The sequence below is a fragment of the Macrosteles quadrilineatus genome, unplaced genomic scaffold, assembly GCF_028750875.1.
Source record: "Macrosteles quadrilineatus isolate MER2022 unplaced genomic scaffold, UCM_ALF_1.0 Scaffold_9__3_contigs__length_116548681, whole genome shotgun sequence".
Taxonomy (NCBI): domain Eukaryota; kingdom Metazoa; phylum Arthropoda; class Insecta; order Hemiptera; family Cicadellidae; genus Macrosteles; species Macrosteles quadrilineatus.
The window spans coordinates 33,623,656-33,645,248 of NW_026542602.1; the positions used below are offsets into that span (position 1 = coordinate 33,623,656).

Consider the following 21,593-nt stretch of genomic DNA (forward strand, 5'->3'; position numbering starts at 1 on the left):
GGTTTCATGACCGACCTTGGTCTTACCCCAATGAAGGATCAAGATTAAGGAGGGGTGTTGGAATTTATTTATAATCTTGTTCCTCATTGCCTTCTTGGTACTAAGTTAGAAGCTGTCATGTGTTAATTATATGCCATGTGTTTTCTATGTTTATTTATTTGTAGTAAATAAACATCACTTCCACTATGGACTTTAGAAACCATACTGTGTAGTCATTTTACTCCTATTATTATAAAGGAAAATCAATTATAAACAAGTTAAATTCCCAAACAGTTATGCGTAGTGGGCAGCTTAAAAAGGAAAAATATAAATCAATGTAGAAGATCAATATTTCACTGTAAATCTTATATGATGCCCGGCTAATAAGTAATTAATAAATATTTCAATGTAATTCATAAATGGCAAATTAACCGAGATTTATTAAACATTGATTATGAAGATTGTTCTATTCTGATATTTCAATAGATGATCCTTTTGAAATCAACTGCTTATAAGTAGGAGTTTTGTAGACGTATGTAAAGTAAAACTATTTAAACCATTAAAAATCTACATAATGGACACCTTTAACTAATGACAGAAGTAGACAAAGCTACAAAGAATTGCTAGTCTACTATTTTATGTAATGTTTACTCTATGTTGGAACCTCACTGTTGTTTTACACTACACACCTACCTTCTTCAAGTGATGAAAACTATAAAGATAAAATTAGAAAAAAACTAGACTTTTTAATACCACACTTCTATTTTCAAAACCTCATATAAAACTATTATGACAACAACAAAACAAAACCATATGCCAATTAAATTAGTCAAAAGTAAATATTCATCATATCAACAGACTAGGAGATATAACATCCTCCCACCGAGTAGTGTTACTACTCAAACATGAACCTTTTTTGGAACTTTGATTTTTCGTCCAGCTTGTGTTTAATTTCATCTTGAGTATTTTGGTGTTTAAGTCCATCACTATTAACTTCTTTTCCCACGTTTATATCTTTTGAAGAGATTTCAAGCGGATACAATCTTTGTATCGGTCTCAACAATGTCCCATGTGCTATTTGTGAGACGTGCTCCCACCGTGGCGGCTAATAATTCCAATCTTGGATTGTGGTTTTCTTCAGAGGAGCAACTCTTGATTTTGCAGACAATAATTGGACTCTTACTTCATCTTCAATTTCAACTCTCAAGTAAATAACTGTAGCATAGGCATCTTTACTTGCGTCGCAAAATGTATGAATACTACAACCATTTGAATCCATAGTCATTTTACCTATCCATCGGGGTATTTTCACTTTTTCAAGAGCGCTTAACTCATTATACCACAGTATGAATCGTTTACTGATGTCTGAACTTACTTCAGTGTCCCAGTAAATTTTCAAGTCCCACATACTTTGCAGAAGAAGTTTAGTAAACAAAGTAACAAGGGCAAAGGATACCAATTGGATCAAAGATCTTGTGAGATATGGATAAAATGTCTCTCTTTGTGATTCGAGACACGTCCAAATCTTTAATACAGTTCGTCAGGTTAAAAAACAGAACGTCCTCAATATAGTTCCATTGAACTCCCAAAACATTAGTGACGAACTTGGTATCTCCTTCTTCAATGATGCTCGTGGCATGCCATCCTCTTAAATCAAACTTAGTGGCAGCCATAACTTGTTTCGATTCTTCAACAAAGTGTTTTAGTTCCTCATAAGTATCTACACTGGTCGAACCATTGTCCACGTAAAAACTTTTACTCAGCTTCTTTACCACATTATCATCATACTCCTGAGAAGTCATAGATTTTTGAAGATGCAGATCAATTACTGCCCCTAGAAGAAATGGACTACATTTCACTCAAAAAACAACTCTTTTATGGCGGTAAACAATACTTCGGCTTCTTTCATTGATGTCAAACCATAAAAACCAAAGAAAACCTCTATCTTGTACATTTAACGATATTTGTGAGAAGGCTTTTGCTATGTCAGCAATAACTCCAAACTTCCCTTCCCTAAAACGCATCATAACAGAAGGAATCAGTGCAATTAAATTTGGTCCATTTTCAATACAGTCGTTCAATGAGGGTGAAAACTTGGTCTTTGCTGATGCATCAAACACTGGACGAATTCGTGTGGTAATACTACTCTCCTTCACTACAGGTCAATGTGGCAGGTAGTGAAAGTTGTTGTTCAAATCGTCAGAAGGTACAGCTTCAATGATGCCATCACTTAACCACTGTTTAAAAACTGAGTCATAGTCTTCGGTCAAATTGTTATCATCCAATTTATTTACAACTGTTGATAACCTCTTTTCGGCTAACTCTCTGTTACTAGGCAAAGGAGGATGACAATCAACCCAGGGCAAACTTACTTCATATCGACCTTCTTCATTTATAGTGGTAGTTTTTATAAAATTATTTTTAACTGCCAAAGCCTTTTGCTCTTTGGAAACTGATTCACTTGTATCAGTAATTCCTATAGTGTCCAATCTCCACAGTTCCGATATGTCAGCATCATTAATAAACATTGATGTTACAACAGTGAAGAGTGTAGTTGAACCTGTACTACCACTAATTATAGCCTTACCCATCAGTGTCCATCCCAGAAGAGTTTCCATAGGCACTAGTCCAGATTTCGGTTGAATCATATTTCCCGTGAATAGTTTACCCGCTATATCTGCTCCAATCAAAATACCAATTGGTAGCTTGGTCTCATGTATGTCAGTCAGAGAAACATTTTTCTCTATAAGTTCCTGTATCCTGGGACCTTCGGTAACAGGTGAAATTTCCCCACATATAGTAGCTTGACTCAATACCTCAAAGTTGCAGTTGTAACTGTAATCTTGACTGGTTAGAAACACACGATGTCTGTTGTGAATTACTTCACCAGATTTGACATTACCAAAAAGAGAGTGTATGATTGTTTCTTCCCCTAAGCTTTCGTAGTTCATTTTTTCAGCCAAGTCCTTTAAAATGTAAGAACGCTGTGAACCAGAATCAAAAAGAATGCGAACAGTCTCAAATTGATTACAACCTGGGGTTCTTAATCTTGCCTTTACTGTTTGCAGAAACACTTTCACTCTCCTACTTGATTTATTTGCCAAAGCGGTATCTTCCACTACTGTCATTTCTTTAGATACCTCATCAACACATTTGCTTACACACTCATTCACTACTTCTTTGGAATGAATACTAGGACACATTATAGGATAATGTTTCCTTTTACAATTAGAACATGACAAATGAGCTCTACAATCCTTAATACGGTGACCAGGCTGCAAGCAAAGGAAACAGCACCTCTTTTCCTTTAAAGTGGACACCTTATCAGACAATGGCAATTTCTGAGCAGCAAAACAGTTACTACTCTTATGATTCTTATCACAAAAGACACACTTTGTATACGAGTTTTGAGTTTTACCAGAGGACATGAGGCATGAAGCTGTTGGTATGTCTATCTTACCTGGTTGAGTTTGAGATGACCTTTTAAAAGATTTCTCCTTCCCAGAGCTACTTATCCCAAAACCTGCCATGGCTAGACCGATTCTCTGTTCCCCTTCAACTTCAGACAACATTAACTTCATTAAATTATTGAGTCTTTCCTGAGGGTCTGTACCTACTCTCAAAGGGCTTCTTTGCCACGCCCTTGAGAGATCTTCAGGCATACAACTTTCAACTAACGGGTATAACATGGAGGAACATTTATCTGTTGTAACTCCCAAGGTATCTAATGCACGCATATGAGACTCAAGTTTGTCATACAAACTTTGTAAGTTCATTGTGTTCTTGCCTCCTAGAGCATTTTGTAAAACAATTTTCAAGAGTTCCCTGACATAAACCTCTACCAATAGGTCATCTTTACCAAATGTGGCTTTCAAACATTCAATTGCTTTTGGATAGTTTGCACCAGTCGGAGGAAAACTCTGAACTACATCAAAAGCTCTTGATCCGGTAACTATGGATTGCAATAAATATTGAAACTTATCCTCTGAATCAATGTCTGAGTCACTATGAATTTTGCTAAACTGACTCCAAAAAGGTAGTTAATTGATCAAATCTCCATCAAACTTTTTAATCTCTATTTTAGGGAGCTTAAATTTCTTCTTACTAACATTGTTACAGCAAGATCCAGAATGAGCACTAACTACATCGTTACTTTGTTGTAGTAAATTCTGGACTCTTAATTTTACAGTTTCAAACAAAGCTAAATATTTTCCAGCTTTGATTGTTTCAGCTAACAGCTCATCTTCAGAAACATTATCATTATTCAATAACAAATCAAATATCTGAGTATTCAAAACCTGGAGCTCATCAACCTTTATCTCCAAAAGCTTTAGAGTGGTTTGAATTTCAATTTTGTCTGTGGTTTCATTTTCAACTAAACTGTTTAGTTTGTTCAATGTTTTAGAAAAATAAGCCCTAAATACTGTTCTATTTTTCTTTAGATTAGATCATTTCTTTAGATCATAGAGATAGGTGAAAAACAAGTCCTGTCACGGTCGCCAAATGTTGTTTTACACTACACACCTACCTTCTTCAAGTGATGAAAACTATAAAGATAAAATTAGAAAAAAACTAGACTTTTTAATACCACACTTCTATTTTCAAAAACTCATATAAAACTATTATGCAACAACAAAACAAAACCATATGCCAATTAAATTAGTCAAAAGTAAATATTCATCATATCAACAGACTAGGAGATATAACACTCACGTTTGTATAATTAAGCTCCCCCCCCCCCCCAAAAAAAATACATCATATAAAATATTTTGTGGAGAATGCCAATTTTACGACTCAGTGATTATATTTGAAGTTGAGTTATTATTGTAGATAATAATTTTAAAATATATATGCTTGTATTATCAACTACCAGATTGTATCATAAAATATTATAATTTCAAATTCAACCTTTACATATTTAAATCTTAAAAATAAATTAATTAAAAGTATACAGAATTTTTCCTAGCACACTTATAAATTCATTTGACTACTCTGGTAGTTTTATTTATGTAGAGGCAAAGATAGTTTAAAACAGAGATAAAAGGAGCTTGGTTTACCCCAATATGTAAATGCATTCTGCAAATTTGGGATTACACAGCGTCTGAGGGAACAAGACATTACTAGGGAGCAATATAAGTTTACATTGCTTTTATGCCAACGACATAACCTACTGACCTTTCTAAGAGTTCTTTTCAATGTTATACACGTTCCAGTTTGCCCACGTTTCCACGTTTCTTGTGGTTTTATTGTTTCTTATTATTTTGTTTTCTTTGTTTGTGTGTTATATTTACAGTAGTGTTGAAGTTTATAACCTAAAATACCTAAGATTACAACCTTGTAGTATAAAATAAACCTATTACTTCTTGTAATTTAAAAAGCAACATGGTTATTTACAATTAGGTTGTATGTAAATTGCTTGAATAACAGATGTTCATTGATCATAAAGCAAATATTTTGTTGGGATGAAACTAATTGGCTTTTAAGGGGAAGTAGTTAAAACCCAATGATTTTGTATAGATGTACGGGAATCGAAACTGTCTCGCATCGAAATCTGAGACATCCAAACAAACATTGCACTTGTGACAGTTAAACAAAAACCACCACTTATCACCATTTAACAGGATTGTAAACCAACGTGATGTTATTACATACGTAATTTATTACAATAGGGGATAAGAAAATCTGTATTTTACTGTTTAAGGCAGAGTTGAAAAAGTTTATAGTTTACCATAATAAATTCAATAGTAACAAAACACGGCTGGGTTTTCAGGTTGGTCTTGTGGTTCCCCAAAAGTCGTTTGGCCTGAGAGAGTACAACCGCGCCGTGTCTACAGCTGTACAGTTCCTCAACAGAACCGGGTCTCGAACCAGACAACTCAGTGTTTTCCAGCGACATCAGGTGCAGTTCACAATGGTCATGAACTCTCTCACACCTACACCTACAGGTAAACGTCTACTATACACTGTAGTTGGTCTTATTGCTATGATGGTTATAAGACAAAACAGGTTGTTTAGGTAACTACTATTTTCGCTGCATTGTTTAAGGTATTGTCTAATTTTACTATCAATATCGGGCTGCAAGGTTCGTTCGCCATTTAAGTTGTTTATAGTGATTACTGTGGCTCAATAAATCTCGAATGGTTCCATTTATGTCAATGTTCGGTTATTCGTCTGTTTCATAAAATATTTATTCGGCTTATCCAGAGTGTAATTGGCTTCTAAATTAAACTGGCGTAAATAATGTAATCAATATTACCCATTATTATGCAATATTAATTACGAAAATGAGGAATTACGTTATTTTATATAGTAAACACAAATGTTAAAGTCAATTATAATAAGCTCTTGTGACAACATTCTTTTGCATTAGGGTGCTATGAAAGTCTTGAATCCGGATAGTTCTTTTAATAGGTACTTGAAAGTCAAAGTCGCATGATTATTATCGTAAACCGTTACTTTGTTGCAAATATTTTTGCTGGATACTATTGATCAGAAACAAAATCATTCATAAGAACAAATTACTGTAAAATGTGATTAGTATATATGGGTGGAATGTTATATTAGATTATAACTATAATGGCATTTGGATTTTTTTGGCTTCAGATAGTGTACATTCTTAACTAATCATCAGCAAACATTTGACCGATTTGCATGCAAGGCAACCAAAACTTAAGATATTTTTTTTGTGATTTAATAGTCTATTAATTTATGACTAACGTTGTGGGTCGGTTACAAATATTGGGCTTGAATAGTGAATACAATATTTACTAACCAATTGCCTATTTAAAAGAATAACAAAACTGAATTATGATGAAACTGTCGAACTTTTTTATTGCCATATATAACAATAACTTAATGCTTTTAGTAAATATATTTATAAGTTACAATCGCTCCAAGTTCCACGAAACATCCTACATCTTACATAACTGTAACCTAATTCATATGAATTATGTCCATGAACTAAATAATTTGGTATGAGATTGACTATTAAAATATGAAATCATAACTAGATAGTGTATTTACTGTTGCAATAATAAACATCTACTTAATTTAATCATTAATTATTAATGATAATTTGTCCTTTAACCTTTCTCCGGCCGTTCATAAATCCTGGATGATGTAGGACTCGTTCCCTGTTCTATTACATGCGTTGTAGTAGACCATTATTTATAACGTTGTACAATATGTTAAGCAATATGTTTCAGAGTTCATAACAGATTATTTGTGGTAGCCTATCGATCAGCCTGTCCCACACACTGGCTACTTGTGTCAACATTCGGCAACTTTCATCCATCAACAATAAATAGCTTAGGTTTTTTTAACATATAAACATGTGCACCACATCACTGAATTCATCAACATCTCCATTTTTGTATTGTGTTGAAAATATGGACACTTATCCTTATAAACCTTTTTTAAATATGACCATGCATTCATTTATTGATTAAATGTAAATTTTAAATAAACATCTGTTACATTGAAAACACTTTATTCAAAAGAGAATAATTCTACATTTACTTCAATTTCCAATATTAGGATGAAATTCGTGCCTAAGCAAACAAATCATTTTATTGGAAGTATATTTCTGGAATCAAAGGCTTTTACATTATGAATTTGTCTAGAAAGATTGCTTATGGAAAATATTAAAACACAAATGTTTAATTAAGAATAAAGATTCTAGGTTATTGTTTGTACTTGGAAAAATTAGAACGATCTGTGCTCATGCAATCGGTAAGGGATTATTTGTTTGTTTTATTATTCGTTATATATCATACAATTTATTCGTTTAAATGGAATATGCAATCCAATATTATTCGTGTGGTTCTATTTTCATTCACATTCTTAATATAAAACGTAAAAATGTTACTTGTTGTCATAGAAATCGTTCCAAGATACTTAATTGGTTTGCATCATTCAGAGATCCAGAAGTATAATAACAAACAAACAAACAAAAAATTGAAAACAATTTGTGTGGTTTATTTTTTTATCCATATTAACTACTTACATATAAGTTAGTTTAGATTTTTCATGTTTTAATATTATTAATCAGAGGTAGGGAATAGATGTACGACCACAACTGTTAAATGGCTATATTTAAGGAACCCAAGACAATTCTTGGATTCAAAATCAAATTAAATAATCCTCATTGAGTCCATTTTAATTTTCGTAGTTTTAAAAACATGACTTCTAAAGGAATTTATTAGAAATTTTCTCCTTAACTAAAGTTACATCAAAGTTATTATGGAAAGTAAAGTCTAATCAAATGTGATTTTAATCTCTTATTACATCAGATGTAACTTTAATTGGATTATTTAATTGGCCTATGCTTAATTTACAGTTTAAATATAACATTATTTATGTGCGAAATTTTGAACAAAATAACAAAAAAAAAATACCAAAGAAACACATATCTTTAACACTGCCTTCAATTAATAGTCTTTGAAACATAGCATTTTCTTGTTTCTATTTAGTATCTTACCTCCATTACAGTTTAATGCCAATGGAAGGATATTTCAAATTAAATTAAACACGGGAAACTTCATGTCAAATAAATGTCTCTTGTCAACTAACTCTTAAAATTGTAAAACGACGAAAGGAATTAGGCCTACTACTGCCAGATCTGTTTACTGAATGACAGTAAACGAAAATAGACGGATAATGATTTTTAAGTGACTTTTGTTTATGTTATTTCTTAACAGTTAGATGTTTTATATTTGTATATCCTTACAAACATTGTTTGAGTATTTATAGCCTACAAAACTGATGTTTGGAATTTGAACTTGGATAATTATCAATTTTTGTTCTAATTAAGTTTAGATATTAGTACTATAAATGGTTTTAGTTTTTAAGTAAATAAATTAAAACCGTCCAACACAGCAGTTGTTCAATTAGTTGTATGGAATTACGCTATATATGGATTTAGAATAAATAGGAAATTTTCTGCAACCATTGTAGAACAATTGAACTTATTAATACCAATTATAATCAAGAGATAATTCAAATATTAATAAAGCAATACAGTTGTAAATATTTCAAACACATTTTTCATACAATACGTCAACATGTATAAGTTTAGTGTATATTATAAAGGGTAAGGCTTATAATCTGGACTTAAAATTTTGATTTCCCGCTACAAATATCTATGGTGTGTGCATAAAATTTATTTTTAGCAAGGTAAGGTGGTCAGGTACACTAGTTTTATTTGTACTAATAAAATATAGTGGACTGGCATTAGTATAAGAAACAGGAGATTGCTGCTATAGATTCATAAATATGCGAACTAATCCAACTTATGAGATATGTTTACCATATGTATTCGTTTGAATTTAAATATTTTTTTTTTATTTAAATGAGTATCACATGTACTTTATGTAATAAAAGTTGCATGTCATAGAATCTCATATGGACAGGTAACTAAGATTTTTTTTATTACTATTTATTTATAATAAAATTTGCATTTTATATGTTTCCGTTTATTGAACAAGAGTTAGTAATTTATTTTGTGTTATACTTTCTGTAAACAAATTTTAATTTATAAGTTTTTTTCGTCCAAAAAGTAGGTAAAAAAGATTTTGCATAAGTATACACATGTTTTAAACACCTTGTAAACCCTCATTTACAGAGTCACATCAGCTTTAAGCCAGCAAACAAACACTTATTTTGTAATATTTTCATAAATAGGATACGTCTTACATTATAGGCTCCAGGCATGTTAATCAAGATACATTATAAATTATTAGCGTATCTTTCCTGCTATTTACAATAGTGTAATACAAGTAGATAAATAAAAACGAAAATATAGATAAAATAAATAACAGACATGTGTAAGTCAGACAATAAGGTTTAATAAAGTTAAAGGAATTATTCATGTTTAATTATTCAAGCAAATTCATAAAATACTTTTATTTTACAAAAGCTAACTAAACTATTATCTGAGGCATTAGTTATCATCGCTAAACTTACCTTCTACAAATCATCGTTCAATCAGTCTAAGGATAATATAAGTGTATGACATTAACCAACCAACGATTAGTGTGGAGAAGCGAGCTGGTCCAGTGGTAGAGCACGGAACTTCGGTCCCCGTAGTCTAGCAATGTGAAAAATATTCCGTGCTCGTGCCAAGCGTCCTAGAAAAAAACAATTGATTAGAAATGGCATCGGTATTCATTTCATATGTCTTACACAATTTGTTATGTTGTATTATGCATTATGCTTCGTGAGAGTACTTTTTGTGTAATAAAAAATATAGTCAGTCAGCTTACTTATAACTACAATTAAAAACTGTTTTAATTCACAAACCCATAATGGTCTATGTGCACAAGAAACTTAACTCCAATAAAAGGTCAGGTGAACATGTGATAATTCAAGACCAAAGGTAAAATAGCACAATCATCATAACTGGACTTATGCTCAGTTTTACTACCAAGTAAGGTTATAAACCATCATTGGGTGTGACGTTTACAGCTTCCTCTCATACACAGGCACTGAGTACATTTATTTTGAATGAGGTTGTGTTTACTCCTGTTTTAAAGTAGCTCTTTCTCAATGCTTTATCCATAAAAAAATATGAGTGTTTGGAAATAACGTGCATGGTCTTATTGTTATAATTTCATGTTGGCAAGTTATTTGTGAAAAATAATGTTCCAAATACAAATAAATTTTATTCAGCAATCTGACACATATTTTTTTTTTTTATCTGATTAGCTTGTAAACAACCCTTAACATAGGTAAACGGTGGAAGTAACTATGATCCTTCGGGTGAAAGGTTTTTATAACTTTTAAACCATAATTTTCCAGCAATGTAGGTTGTTTGTTTTGTCTAGTCTTAAATGAACTGTAATATACAACATTTTATATCTGCTGAGCCGAGTTTTTGTACATTTGGATTTTCCCGTCATTTTATGGATTAAAAAGCAATATCGGTTGTCCTATTTTGTTTTGAGTTGAAAGAACTTCAACATACGAAAACGTGTTTAGTTAATACGTAGGGGATACTTTATAATTTAACCTATCACAATTTCAATTATCTTTAAAAACGTTTACGACCCAATAAGAAGACGTTTTAGACGTTTAAAAGCGATAACAAATGTTTCAATCGGTTCTACCTTGTACACAAAAGGCCATTTAGTGGACAATTGTAACACATCTTAAGTCTTGTGGTATTTCAAAACCCTAAATCAACAAAGTTATCTACTACTACTACTTAGATACGTTCAATTAGATTTATTTTAAGAGCCCTGCTATATTATTTAAGTAAGAATCAATCAATCTTTCTTTTCAAAGAGTAATGTAGAAAGCACTTTACACCCCTGTTAAGTCTACATAAAGATTAAAAATATTAGTCCTCTTATTTACCATCGTAAAGATATACAAACTGTCCTTTTTATTCTACATAATTGATTATAGAATTAAGGATTTCGTATTATAATCAAATATATTTTCGAAATCTATACTTATAGTAGTCAGATACCATTCACTGACTCACCGATCACTATATAAAAAAAAAACTACAATGCAAAAGAATTCAGGATTTTGAGTAAGGTTCCACTTAAGCCCTAGGTGAGCAATAAGAAGCGTTTCCAAGAAATTCCAACAGGGCTCTGGCCTTTACAGCTCCCATGTCCTCCTTATGGAGAAAAGATTTGTTTTCATTTAAACGTATTTATTATTTGAATTATATGAATTATTTTTTAATGGTACACTATTAACTATTAACCAAAGGAACAGCTGACTGGATTTATTTCGTTGAAATAAATATACTTACATTATTTTTGGTAAAACAAATTTGAGTTTTTCTGCATTAACACTTTTGTTAAATGAGTTTAAAAATAAAGAAATGCACAATTTTTTTTATGATTTGTGAGATCTGTGTTTCAACAAACTAAATAACTGTAACCTAATCAATGTTTTTATAGTACTAATTTCAAACGTTGGGATTTTATATTGGCTATTAACTAGCAAATCCTATACTCTAATACGATCAATGTTTGCTTGTATGTATGCTTGCTTGCTTGCAGAAAGATCTCGAAAACGGTTCCGACGATTTTCTTCAAATCTTGTAAATAGTTTATGTTTGGCCTAAAAACGAGTTTCAAGCAGTTAGAACTGCCAACAAAAATCTAATTACGTAGAAAAACGAAACTGAAAGTCACATTTTTTTAACATTAGTCTTATGGGTTGCTAAGTAACCATGTTGGTTGAATTAAATAAAAGGAAAAAGTAAACAAAATACTTGAAGTTGAAGCATGTGTTCATTATAAGGGGTCTGACTTAGGGGAGGTACAAATGAGGCATTTAGTTCAAAATTCCTCCGTGAACAGCGCTGTGGCTGTAGTAGAGAGCACTTTGGCAATGAAGGTTTACTAATCGCAAAAATAGTTCTGTTCATAAAATAAAATTATAAATGCCTAAAATTCAATTTTATTAATTTTTAATTATAAAATTAAACTATCATAACCTAACTGAACTAACCAAACTTGCTGATAAAGAAATAATATAACAAAAGTTTATAGTAATCGGAAAAATAATTCTGTTTATAAAATAAAACTAGAAATTGCTCAATTAAAATTTTATAATGACTTAATAATAAAATTAAACTGTAATAACCAAACCAAACCAACCAAACTTGCTGAAAATAAAAAAAATCTTGGACAAAAAGTTAATGCCACCGGCGGGATTCGAACCCGGGACCTACAGTTCATCAGCCCGGCACGCTAACCATCAGACCACCGAAGCCGATGGCTATCGACCGTTTTGTTACGGTAATGGCGTTCCCTCAGCTAATAATAAGCCCTCAGCTGTCATCGTAGCCTCTTCTATACCTCCCCTGAGTAAATACCGGCAACTACCCACAGTATACTAGCAAATTACAAATACAGTACAAAAGGGAAATCATCACTTGTTACTATTGATTAAACTGAAGATTGCTCGATACATTGTAGGCCTAGTAAAGGCAAGCAGTACGAAATGCGGGATCTGTTTATGACGATTAGATTAAGGTTATCTGCAATCCTAAAATGCTATAGGAAGGGAAGGAAACAGGTCTGCGGCGTAGGAAGTAATGAAAGAAGTAGTAAAGGAAAGTTGTCCGGAGTGTTGGATCTGTTTATGACAATTAGATTACTTGCAATCATAAAATGCTATGGGAAGGGAGGGAAAAAGGTCCGTGACGTAGGAAGTAATGAAGGAAGTAGTAAAGGCGAGCGGTCCAGAGTGTAGGAACTGTTTATGACGATTAGATTTGGGTATCTGCAAACCTAAAATGCTATGGGAAGGGAGGAAAACAGGTCCGCGACGTAGGAAGTGGTGAAGGAAGTAGTCAAGGCGAGCTGTCTGGAGTGTGGGAACTGTTTTGATGATTGGATTAAGGTATTTGCAGTCATAAAATGCTATGGGAAAGGAGGGAAACAGGTCCGTGACGTAGGAAGTGATGATGGAAGTAGGAAAGGCAAGCTGTCCGGAGTGTGGGAACTGTTTTTTACGATAACATAAGGGTATCTGCAATCCTAAAATGCTATTGGAAGGAAGGGAAACAGGTCCGCGACGTAGGAAGTAGTGAAGGAAGTAGTCAAGGCGAGTAGTCCGGAGTGTGGGAACCGTTTGTGACGATTAGATAAGCGTATTGGCAATCCTAAAATGCTATGGGAAGGGAGGGAAACAGGTCCGTGACGTAGGAAGTAGTAAAGGAAGTAGTCAAGGCGAGCTGTCTGGAATGGGAACTGTTTAAGACATTTATATTAAGGTACTTGCAATCATAAAATGCTATGGGAAGGGAGGGAAACAGGTCCGTGACGTAGGAAGTGATGAAGGAAGTAGTCAAGGTGAGCTGTCTGGAGTGTGGGAACTGTTTATAATGATTAGATTAAGGTATTTGCAATCATAAAAAGCTATAGGGAGGGAGGGAAACAGGTCCGTGACGTAGGAAGTGATGATGGAAGTAGTAAAGTCAAGCTGTCCGGAGTGTGGGAACTGTATTTTACGATAAGATTAGGTGTTTTGCAATCCTTAAATTCTATGAGAAGGGATGGGAAACAGGTCCGCGACGTAGGAGGTGGTGAAGGAAGTAGTCAAGGCGAGTAGTCTGGAGTTTGGGAACCGTTTGTGTTGATTAGATAAAGGTATTGGGAATTTTTTAAATGCTATGTGAAGGGAGGGAAACAGGTCCGTGACGTAGGAAGTGGTGAAGGAAGTAGTCAAGGCGAGTAGTCCGGAGTGTGGGAACTGTTTATGACGATTAGATTACGGTATATGCAATCCTAAAATGCTATGAGGAGGGAAGAAAACAGGTCCGCGACGTAGGAAGTGGTGAAGGAAGTAGTCACGGCAAGCTGTCCGGAGTGTGGGAACTGTTTATGACGATTAGATGCAGGTATTTCAAATCCTAAAATGCTATGAGAAGGAAGGGAAAAAGGTCTGTGACGTAGGAAGTGTTGAAGGAAGTAGTCAAGCCGAGCTGTCCGGAGTGGGGAACTGTTTATGACGATTAGATTAAGGTATCTGCAATCTTTAAATGCAATGGGAAGGGAGGAAAACAGCTCCGCTTCGTAGAAAGTGGTGAAGGAAGTAGTAAGGCTAGCAGTGCAGAGTGTGGGAACAATTACATTTAATGTATCTGCAATCCTAACATGCAATGGGAAGAGAGAAAAACAGGTCCACGACGTAGGGAGTGCTGAAGGAATAAGTAAAGGCGATCAGTGTGGAGTTTTGGGAATGGATTTATGTATCTGCAATACTGAGACTGTTTTAAGAGTAAACTAATGATTTTCCCCGAGCAAAGCTCGGTCCCCAGGTACTATTTTATAAAGTAAGTAATACGATGTTTTAGAAAATGTAGATGTTACATATAGTTTGATACAATATAGTATATCTGACACTAACAGTTTTACTGGATTTTTATAGTAAAGAAATTTAAATTGGCTCAAATAAGTTAGAGTCGAAATTTGTAAGGAAGAAAAAGAAAGAAAAGACTGTCTACGACTCTGCAACGTAGTAAAAGGTCTTTCCAATTCAGGAACACTTCACATTCATTAGCAAATCATCCACGTCCCTTCATGGACTCTTTCAGTGTTACTTTAAGTTGGAGTTTGAAGAGAATTTTAAACATTTCGAGAGACATCTTCCGGATAAGGAAACCGTTATATTAAAATGCCTCTCCTAACGTTGATTTGAGAAAAGAGTCTCGTTATAAAAACTCATTGCTGGATTAGAAAAAATCATATGTGATTTGTTTATACGTTTTTAATATTTTCTTGTTATGAGAATTAAAAATGCTACCGTTTTACTATTTCTCGTTCGGCTTTAGTCAAACTGAAACATTTTGCTGTGAGATAGCTCGTTTTTAGTGAATTTCCCATACAGTATAAGGTGTATTATACCTTAGCTATTACCATAGGTCTCATGGTAAGACGTAGACCCAAGATCTGGATCTAATATTTGAAGCAAGAAACATGCTGTAATCAATTTAAGCATCAAATTTACTGAAAAGTACTTACCAAGAAGAAAATGTTCAAGCGTTTTTCCTGCCATTCTACACCCACGAAATCATCACTTAAAAATTAGTAAGAAACTTAAAAACCCCATCATATATATATTTATTTGTTTTATTTTGATATACCTTTACTTAACGCTTTTTAAATAGTATGTGTACATACCGTATATCTCTTACCTGTAATATATTATAATAGAATATCTGTCAATTATTTTATAATTGTTTTTATAAAATTGTATAGCGTAATAGTAAGTACTCTTTCTTTCTCTCTTTTTGAACTTATTTTGAAAACAAAATTTATGCCGTTCAATTGGGTTTACACGTAATAGCAGATAGTAGTTTACATTTACCACGTATGTACAGAGAGTGTGTCATTAATTGTTAAATGTTGATATTTGTTTTGGGCATACAATACCGGTTTACAAGTATTTTTATATATTGTAACGTCTGTGATATAGCCTATCAGTTTTATATGCATGGAAACATTATACTGCGAAAATATATATATCGCTATTAGGTAGCCTATATAACGTTTTTCTAACGAGGTCTATTGTAATCAGTGTTCATTCAACGACCAATAAAATATTTGATTACTTAATCTTTTGATTTTAATGGTCCAGCTTACATTTATTTTTAATTTATTTCATTGTGATAAGTGAATTAATTTACGAGTAAACTGCAATTATTTAAATCAATCTACAACTAACATTCGTTTTAAATATTGCGGGGTATTTTTTTATTTATTAATACAAAATAATTATCTTTAAATAATCTTTTAAGTACTTCACAATTGAGTTTAGTGCTTATTTTGGAACTCTTAGTATGTAATTGTAAATAATTACAATTGCGTTAGATTTTTGGAAGATGATTGGTCATTTAGAGGAAAAAATCATACTATTTAATTAAAATTCTACTACTATTTCATAAAAGTGCTATAAATACTCCTTTTGAATTAAAAAAATACAAACTAATACTCTAAATAAAAATATCGGTTTTTGCGTCTCATCAATCTTTCTTTTTTTATGCTTAGGCTCTAAGCAAATTGTTATGCTGCTAAGTAAACTGTAATAATTTACTCTAGCCATAGAGAAGATTGTCAAAAGGATATTAATGGCAAATATATTTTACACAGCTAAATATCTTGTTACACAAGAAAACGTCATCTACACGACAACGTCATTAAAAAGAAACCTTATATCATAATGGTGTATCTTCTCCTCTGTTGCAAGTATAGCATTGTGTAATATTTTATGTAACGATAGCCATAACTATACATAAAATACTTCTTGGCATAATCTCTTCTTACATATCCTGTAAAGTAAAGGTTAGATATTAGATTACATTTTAATTTTTTAGCCTTATTACTTACAAATAAAATTCAGTTAAATAATGATCGTATAAGTATACGATACAATATTTTGGTAAAACTCTTTGTCCTCCTATGATAAGAGTCAAATCGATGATTTTGTATTACTATTTCATAGACAATAGTTATACTGCCATGAATTATGTATTTTATAAACTGCATGATCCTAGGTAACTTGTAATAGGGCAAGGTCGAAATAATATTTCTAAAGTATATTTATTATCTTTTGTATAAAATCTGTGGTAACCAGTAGTAACGAATAATATATAAACCGTCTGTTTGTGGGAACTTACAAGTAAATATTTAGCTTTGTTATCTCTAGTATTGTGTATAACAATGAACATTCAATTCTAAAACAAGAGATTTAAAAATATTTATTTTTTGCTTTCAAGCTTATTTAAAAAGTGAACGAATAATATGTTTCACAACATTACCAATAGGTACTCGAGATGGTTAAGTACTATAGATGGTCGTTATAGTATATAAAAAAAATAACAGAAATTGAACTCTTAAGTATGGAAAGTATGAAATTTATTATATTGTTCCTCATTCACAGGAAACTTTCTGACCAACAAACCCACTCAATATTACCCTAACTAAACCTTAACTATATTTCAGTCACTAGGTCATCACGATGTAAAATGAAAAGTAACGTCTTTGTTACAACGTTATTTGTGTAACAAACATTGAACAATTCGAAAAATTTTTTTAGAGTGTAAAATGTGTTTTTAACATTGTTTTGTAATTTAAAATCGCTAAATGGCATGATTTGTTTTTTCTTTTGTCACCATTGTTAAAAATATTTTTATTTAATTATAATATTCTTGATTTGCAAATAAATCTATTATGAAAACAAACAATTGAAAGTGGGTATAAAGTTGTTTGGAATTGCTATAACTACATCTAATAAAGTAACATTGATAATAATTGGTTAGTGGGTTTTAATTTTAACTGTCAAAAATTTATGACGTTCTAGTAATTTTTTCTTTCCATATAATAGTTCTATATATAGATCATCAAAGTTTGACAGTTTTGACATTATCTACTCTCGGAAGCCTCCATTCTCCTAACGACGTCTCAGCTAATGGACTAAGTTGTGGTAATTGATTACTGTCAGTTCGCTTTAACATCTCACAAAACATCCTTGCAAATATTACAAGTGATATGTATACTGTGTATACTATAGGTAAAAAATATGCGCTTAATTATTTAGCTTTATCTGGTAAAATACATTTATTTACACTATTATATAATTGACATTAGGATCTCGTAACATACTTTCGTATTGACCAAATGTTTGATAAATCTATTTAGTTCTTAATATTTTTTCAGTAAAAAAAAAATCATAAATACAGTTGAAATATGGGTTTTAAGTATATCTAGAATAAAAAAAGTATAAATGTTTGGAAGGATAAATAAGGAAAACTAAAAATTTTATTAATGCATCTGTAATTAGCTTAAATTTGGTTACAAAGATTTTTTTCAATATATAAATTAATGCATTGAATTACTGTTTACATATATTGCTATGATAAATATAACAATAAACACAAATGATATGCTTAATAAGCACGATATTTCATACAGAAGTTAAAATTGCATCTCACATTCAAGCGAAAAATTTTAAATCCTTTTTTCAGATATCAGATTTCAATTAAATTACATCATTTTGTCGTTAGCTCTGACAGTACAGCAAGGTAGCGTATGTGTATCGCCTTTTAACACTTATCATATATTTACCTAAACTGATACATAGCTCGTCTTTGTACGTTTGTGGATATAAACAAATTTTGCTATTTTACAACTACCATAAGATTAATAGATCTGTAAACTGCACCTACATCAACGATTCTACAGGTTTGTAACCTGCAATATCTTAAAAACTGGCGTAAACAAATTCAGAAATACCTTTATTTTCCTGGAAAATGAATAACTAAAAATTAAATAGTTTTACACAACATTAAAATACTCTCAAGATGCTAGCTTTATTACAAAAAGGAACCATGCAGTTCATAAAAATATCTACTTTAACTGCATACATATTACAGCTATCAGTACACTAGTTTGATGACCAAAGAGCTATTTATAAATACAATTTACTACAATTTTGTTTATTTCTTATCTCCACATCCCAGGATGCTCTAGGAGAGGCTATAGACTTGTATAATTTTACATGTTATTTATTTATACACGCTAGTCTTAGTAAGTTGAGGCATTATTACTTCGATAAAAACCATTCGGGATTAGTGCGATTAGAGGCCACCAGCAAAGTAAATAATAAAAACAAATAGATTCCACGATCATGTCTTAGACTTTCATTTAGCGTTATATTTTTTACAAACTTTTCACGGCAATTTATAGTTTTCCAGCTGCTATTATCCTTTGTTTAATACATTCAAATGTTACTGTTTACTTGATAATGGTTTATGGAACGAAAAATTCTTGCACAAAAGCATTCCTTAGAAACCTGTTTTCCTTAGATGTTTTCCTTAGAAACCAAAGAAAGAAAATTATTTTCGTAAACATTTTGAATTGAAGTAGCATACTCAATATCATGTCATCTAAATTGCTACATGATTTTACCTTTTGGAATAGAGGGTTTTCTTCCTTTGTCAGTCTATGTTAAATGATCCTTTTGAATTATGGAACACTCTATTGTTAGTTAACGTCGAACCTCACCAAAGGAAGCATTCTAAACATCCATTATTTACTAGCTAAAAGACTTTAGAGACATAATTAATGAACATCCTGAATTGTCTTGTATCAGCTTCTTATCTTACTTTTTAAATTGTATCAAGGATGAGTAGATTTTATTCCTTGTGTATGTAAACTATTAGATAACGATAGTTGATATAATTTTATTACAGTGCTATTAAATTAACTTTGATTAAAACTGTAACTGCAACTCAATACCTCGATACATAAAGCAGTGTCAGTTGGGCGTGTCATAGTCCAGATAGGATCTCTGACTTCGGTGCGTGAGGAACGGGTTCAATTCCCGTTACATCCAAAAACACTTCAATAAGAATTTGACCAGCTTTTTTTTAATCGTTTACCTACCGTTGACTTCTAGTAAAATATGCTACTGGCGTAAAAAAAAATACTAGGCATGGAAATGGCACGTAAATATCTGAAATGAGACTTAGCTATGGATGATTGTGAATTACAATAATTTATTTTTGTAAAAAAATACAACCGACTTCAAACGCTCTAAAAAGAATGAAATAATTTCAATAAAGTAAACTTTTGTATTAGGCAAGCTCATGTATTTTAAGTCGGCGCGGCTCTATGATGATTTTTGATACAATATTGAAAGAGGGTGTCCATATTGCAGGTGAGTATCTATAACTAAAGTTGTTAATATGCATGTTTTTTTTTTTTCATAGTTATGCGTTAAGTGTTATTTTATTACCGTAATCAGAGATCGGCATTATAGGTGTATTAACGAGCATCTTTAAAAAGATTATAACGCATTTAAATATTTCTAACATGGAAAAGTAACGTTTTAATACCAAACTAGCTTCTTTCCCCTATCATAATATCAAACTAAATTATTTTCCTATTCATATGGAACATTTGTGTGTGTTATTTTCATAATGCACTTATTCTGAAGTAAACATAAAATACAAGAAAATATTTCCTTTAATATATAAGCAAAACAGTTCAGTATGTTTTTTATATATTTAAGCTACAATTTATTGATTTTCAAAATACACACCCAATATTTAATTTCAATCATATTTGCAGTTTGAGCCGCGCCGACTTGAAATACGTGAGCTTGCCTAATACAAAAGTTTACTTCATTGAAATTATTTCATTCTTTTTAGAGCGTTTGAAGTCGGTTGTATTTTTTTACAAAAATAAATTATTTAATGATTTTTAGTGGCTGTATAGTTTTTTATATATTGATTACTTGAGGTTTTTTGATAAGCAAAACTGGTTGAAACAATCAAAAGTTCCACAGAACAATCATTATTTTAAAACTGCTTGAGTCACCTGTTCAGGTTACATAATCAATGGGTATGAAAATAAACATGTTTAGATATTCCTTAAGAAAGAAAGAGTTGTCCATTACATTAGGCCTAGTGAAAAACTAATTGTCTTTTCTTGATACATTGAAATGTCAGATATCATCGTTTCCTGCAATCGGTGTACTTCTACATTATAAAAAGAAATACAGTAACGTCTCAAGCCTTTTGGAACAGTATGAAAGTTATTCCTTAGCTACCAGCATTAAAAAATCTCTCAAAAGTGGAAAATTGGTCGTTAACACGTATAGTACCTTTGGAAAATATTATATGAAATATTGGTTCAGCTAAAAGTGGTGTAAGTCATGTAGGGGATTTTGTTTGCTCAAGATATAGCCTAGTCGAAATTGCAAATCATCTTCCTCTAGGACTTTCCGAAGCAGGCATAATAGTATTGATATGTTATAGTAACTGGGTAGAGAATATTAATAAACATTCCACATCTGCAAATGAAATATGTATATGAAAGATTGGTTCAGCTAAAAGTGGTGCAAGCCATGTAGGTGGTTTTGTTTGATCAAGATATAGCCTAGTCGAAATTGCAAATCATCATCCTCTAGGACTTTCCGAAGCAGGCATAATAGTATTGATATGATATAGTAACTGGGTAGAGAATATCAATAAACATTCCACATCTGCAAATGCATGTTTAGTAATTTAATTAACATATTTAACACTTTTAAGACAATTGCAATTATGCACTGTCACACTTCTTAGGTCGTGTAAGGAATAA

At 31.9% G+C, this 21,593-nt stretch overlaps 1 protein-coding gene across 5 annotated transcripts in view; it reads left to right on the forward strand.

Moving 5' to 3' along the window:
• Positions 1–21,593, forward strand: part of LOC129002321 (glutamate receptor ionotropic, NMDA 2B) — a 679,287-nt gene that overhangs the window by 388,463 nt on the left and 269,231 nt on the right. For all 5 annotated transcript variants that reach the window (XM_054430034.1, XM_054430032.1, XM_054430035.1 and 2 more), the window contains exon 5: positions 5,750–5,924. In XM_054430034.1, coding sequence (XP_054286009.1) covers positions 5,750–5,924 — 175 coding nt within the window. The remainder of the gene's footprint in view (positions 1–5,749; positions 5,925–21,593) is intronic.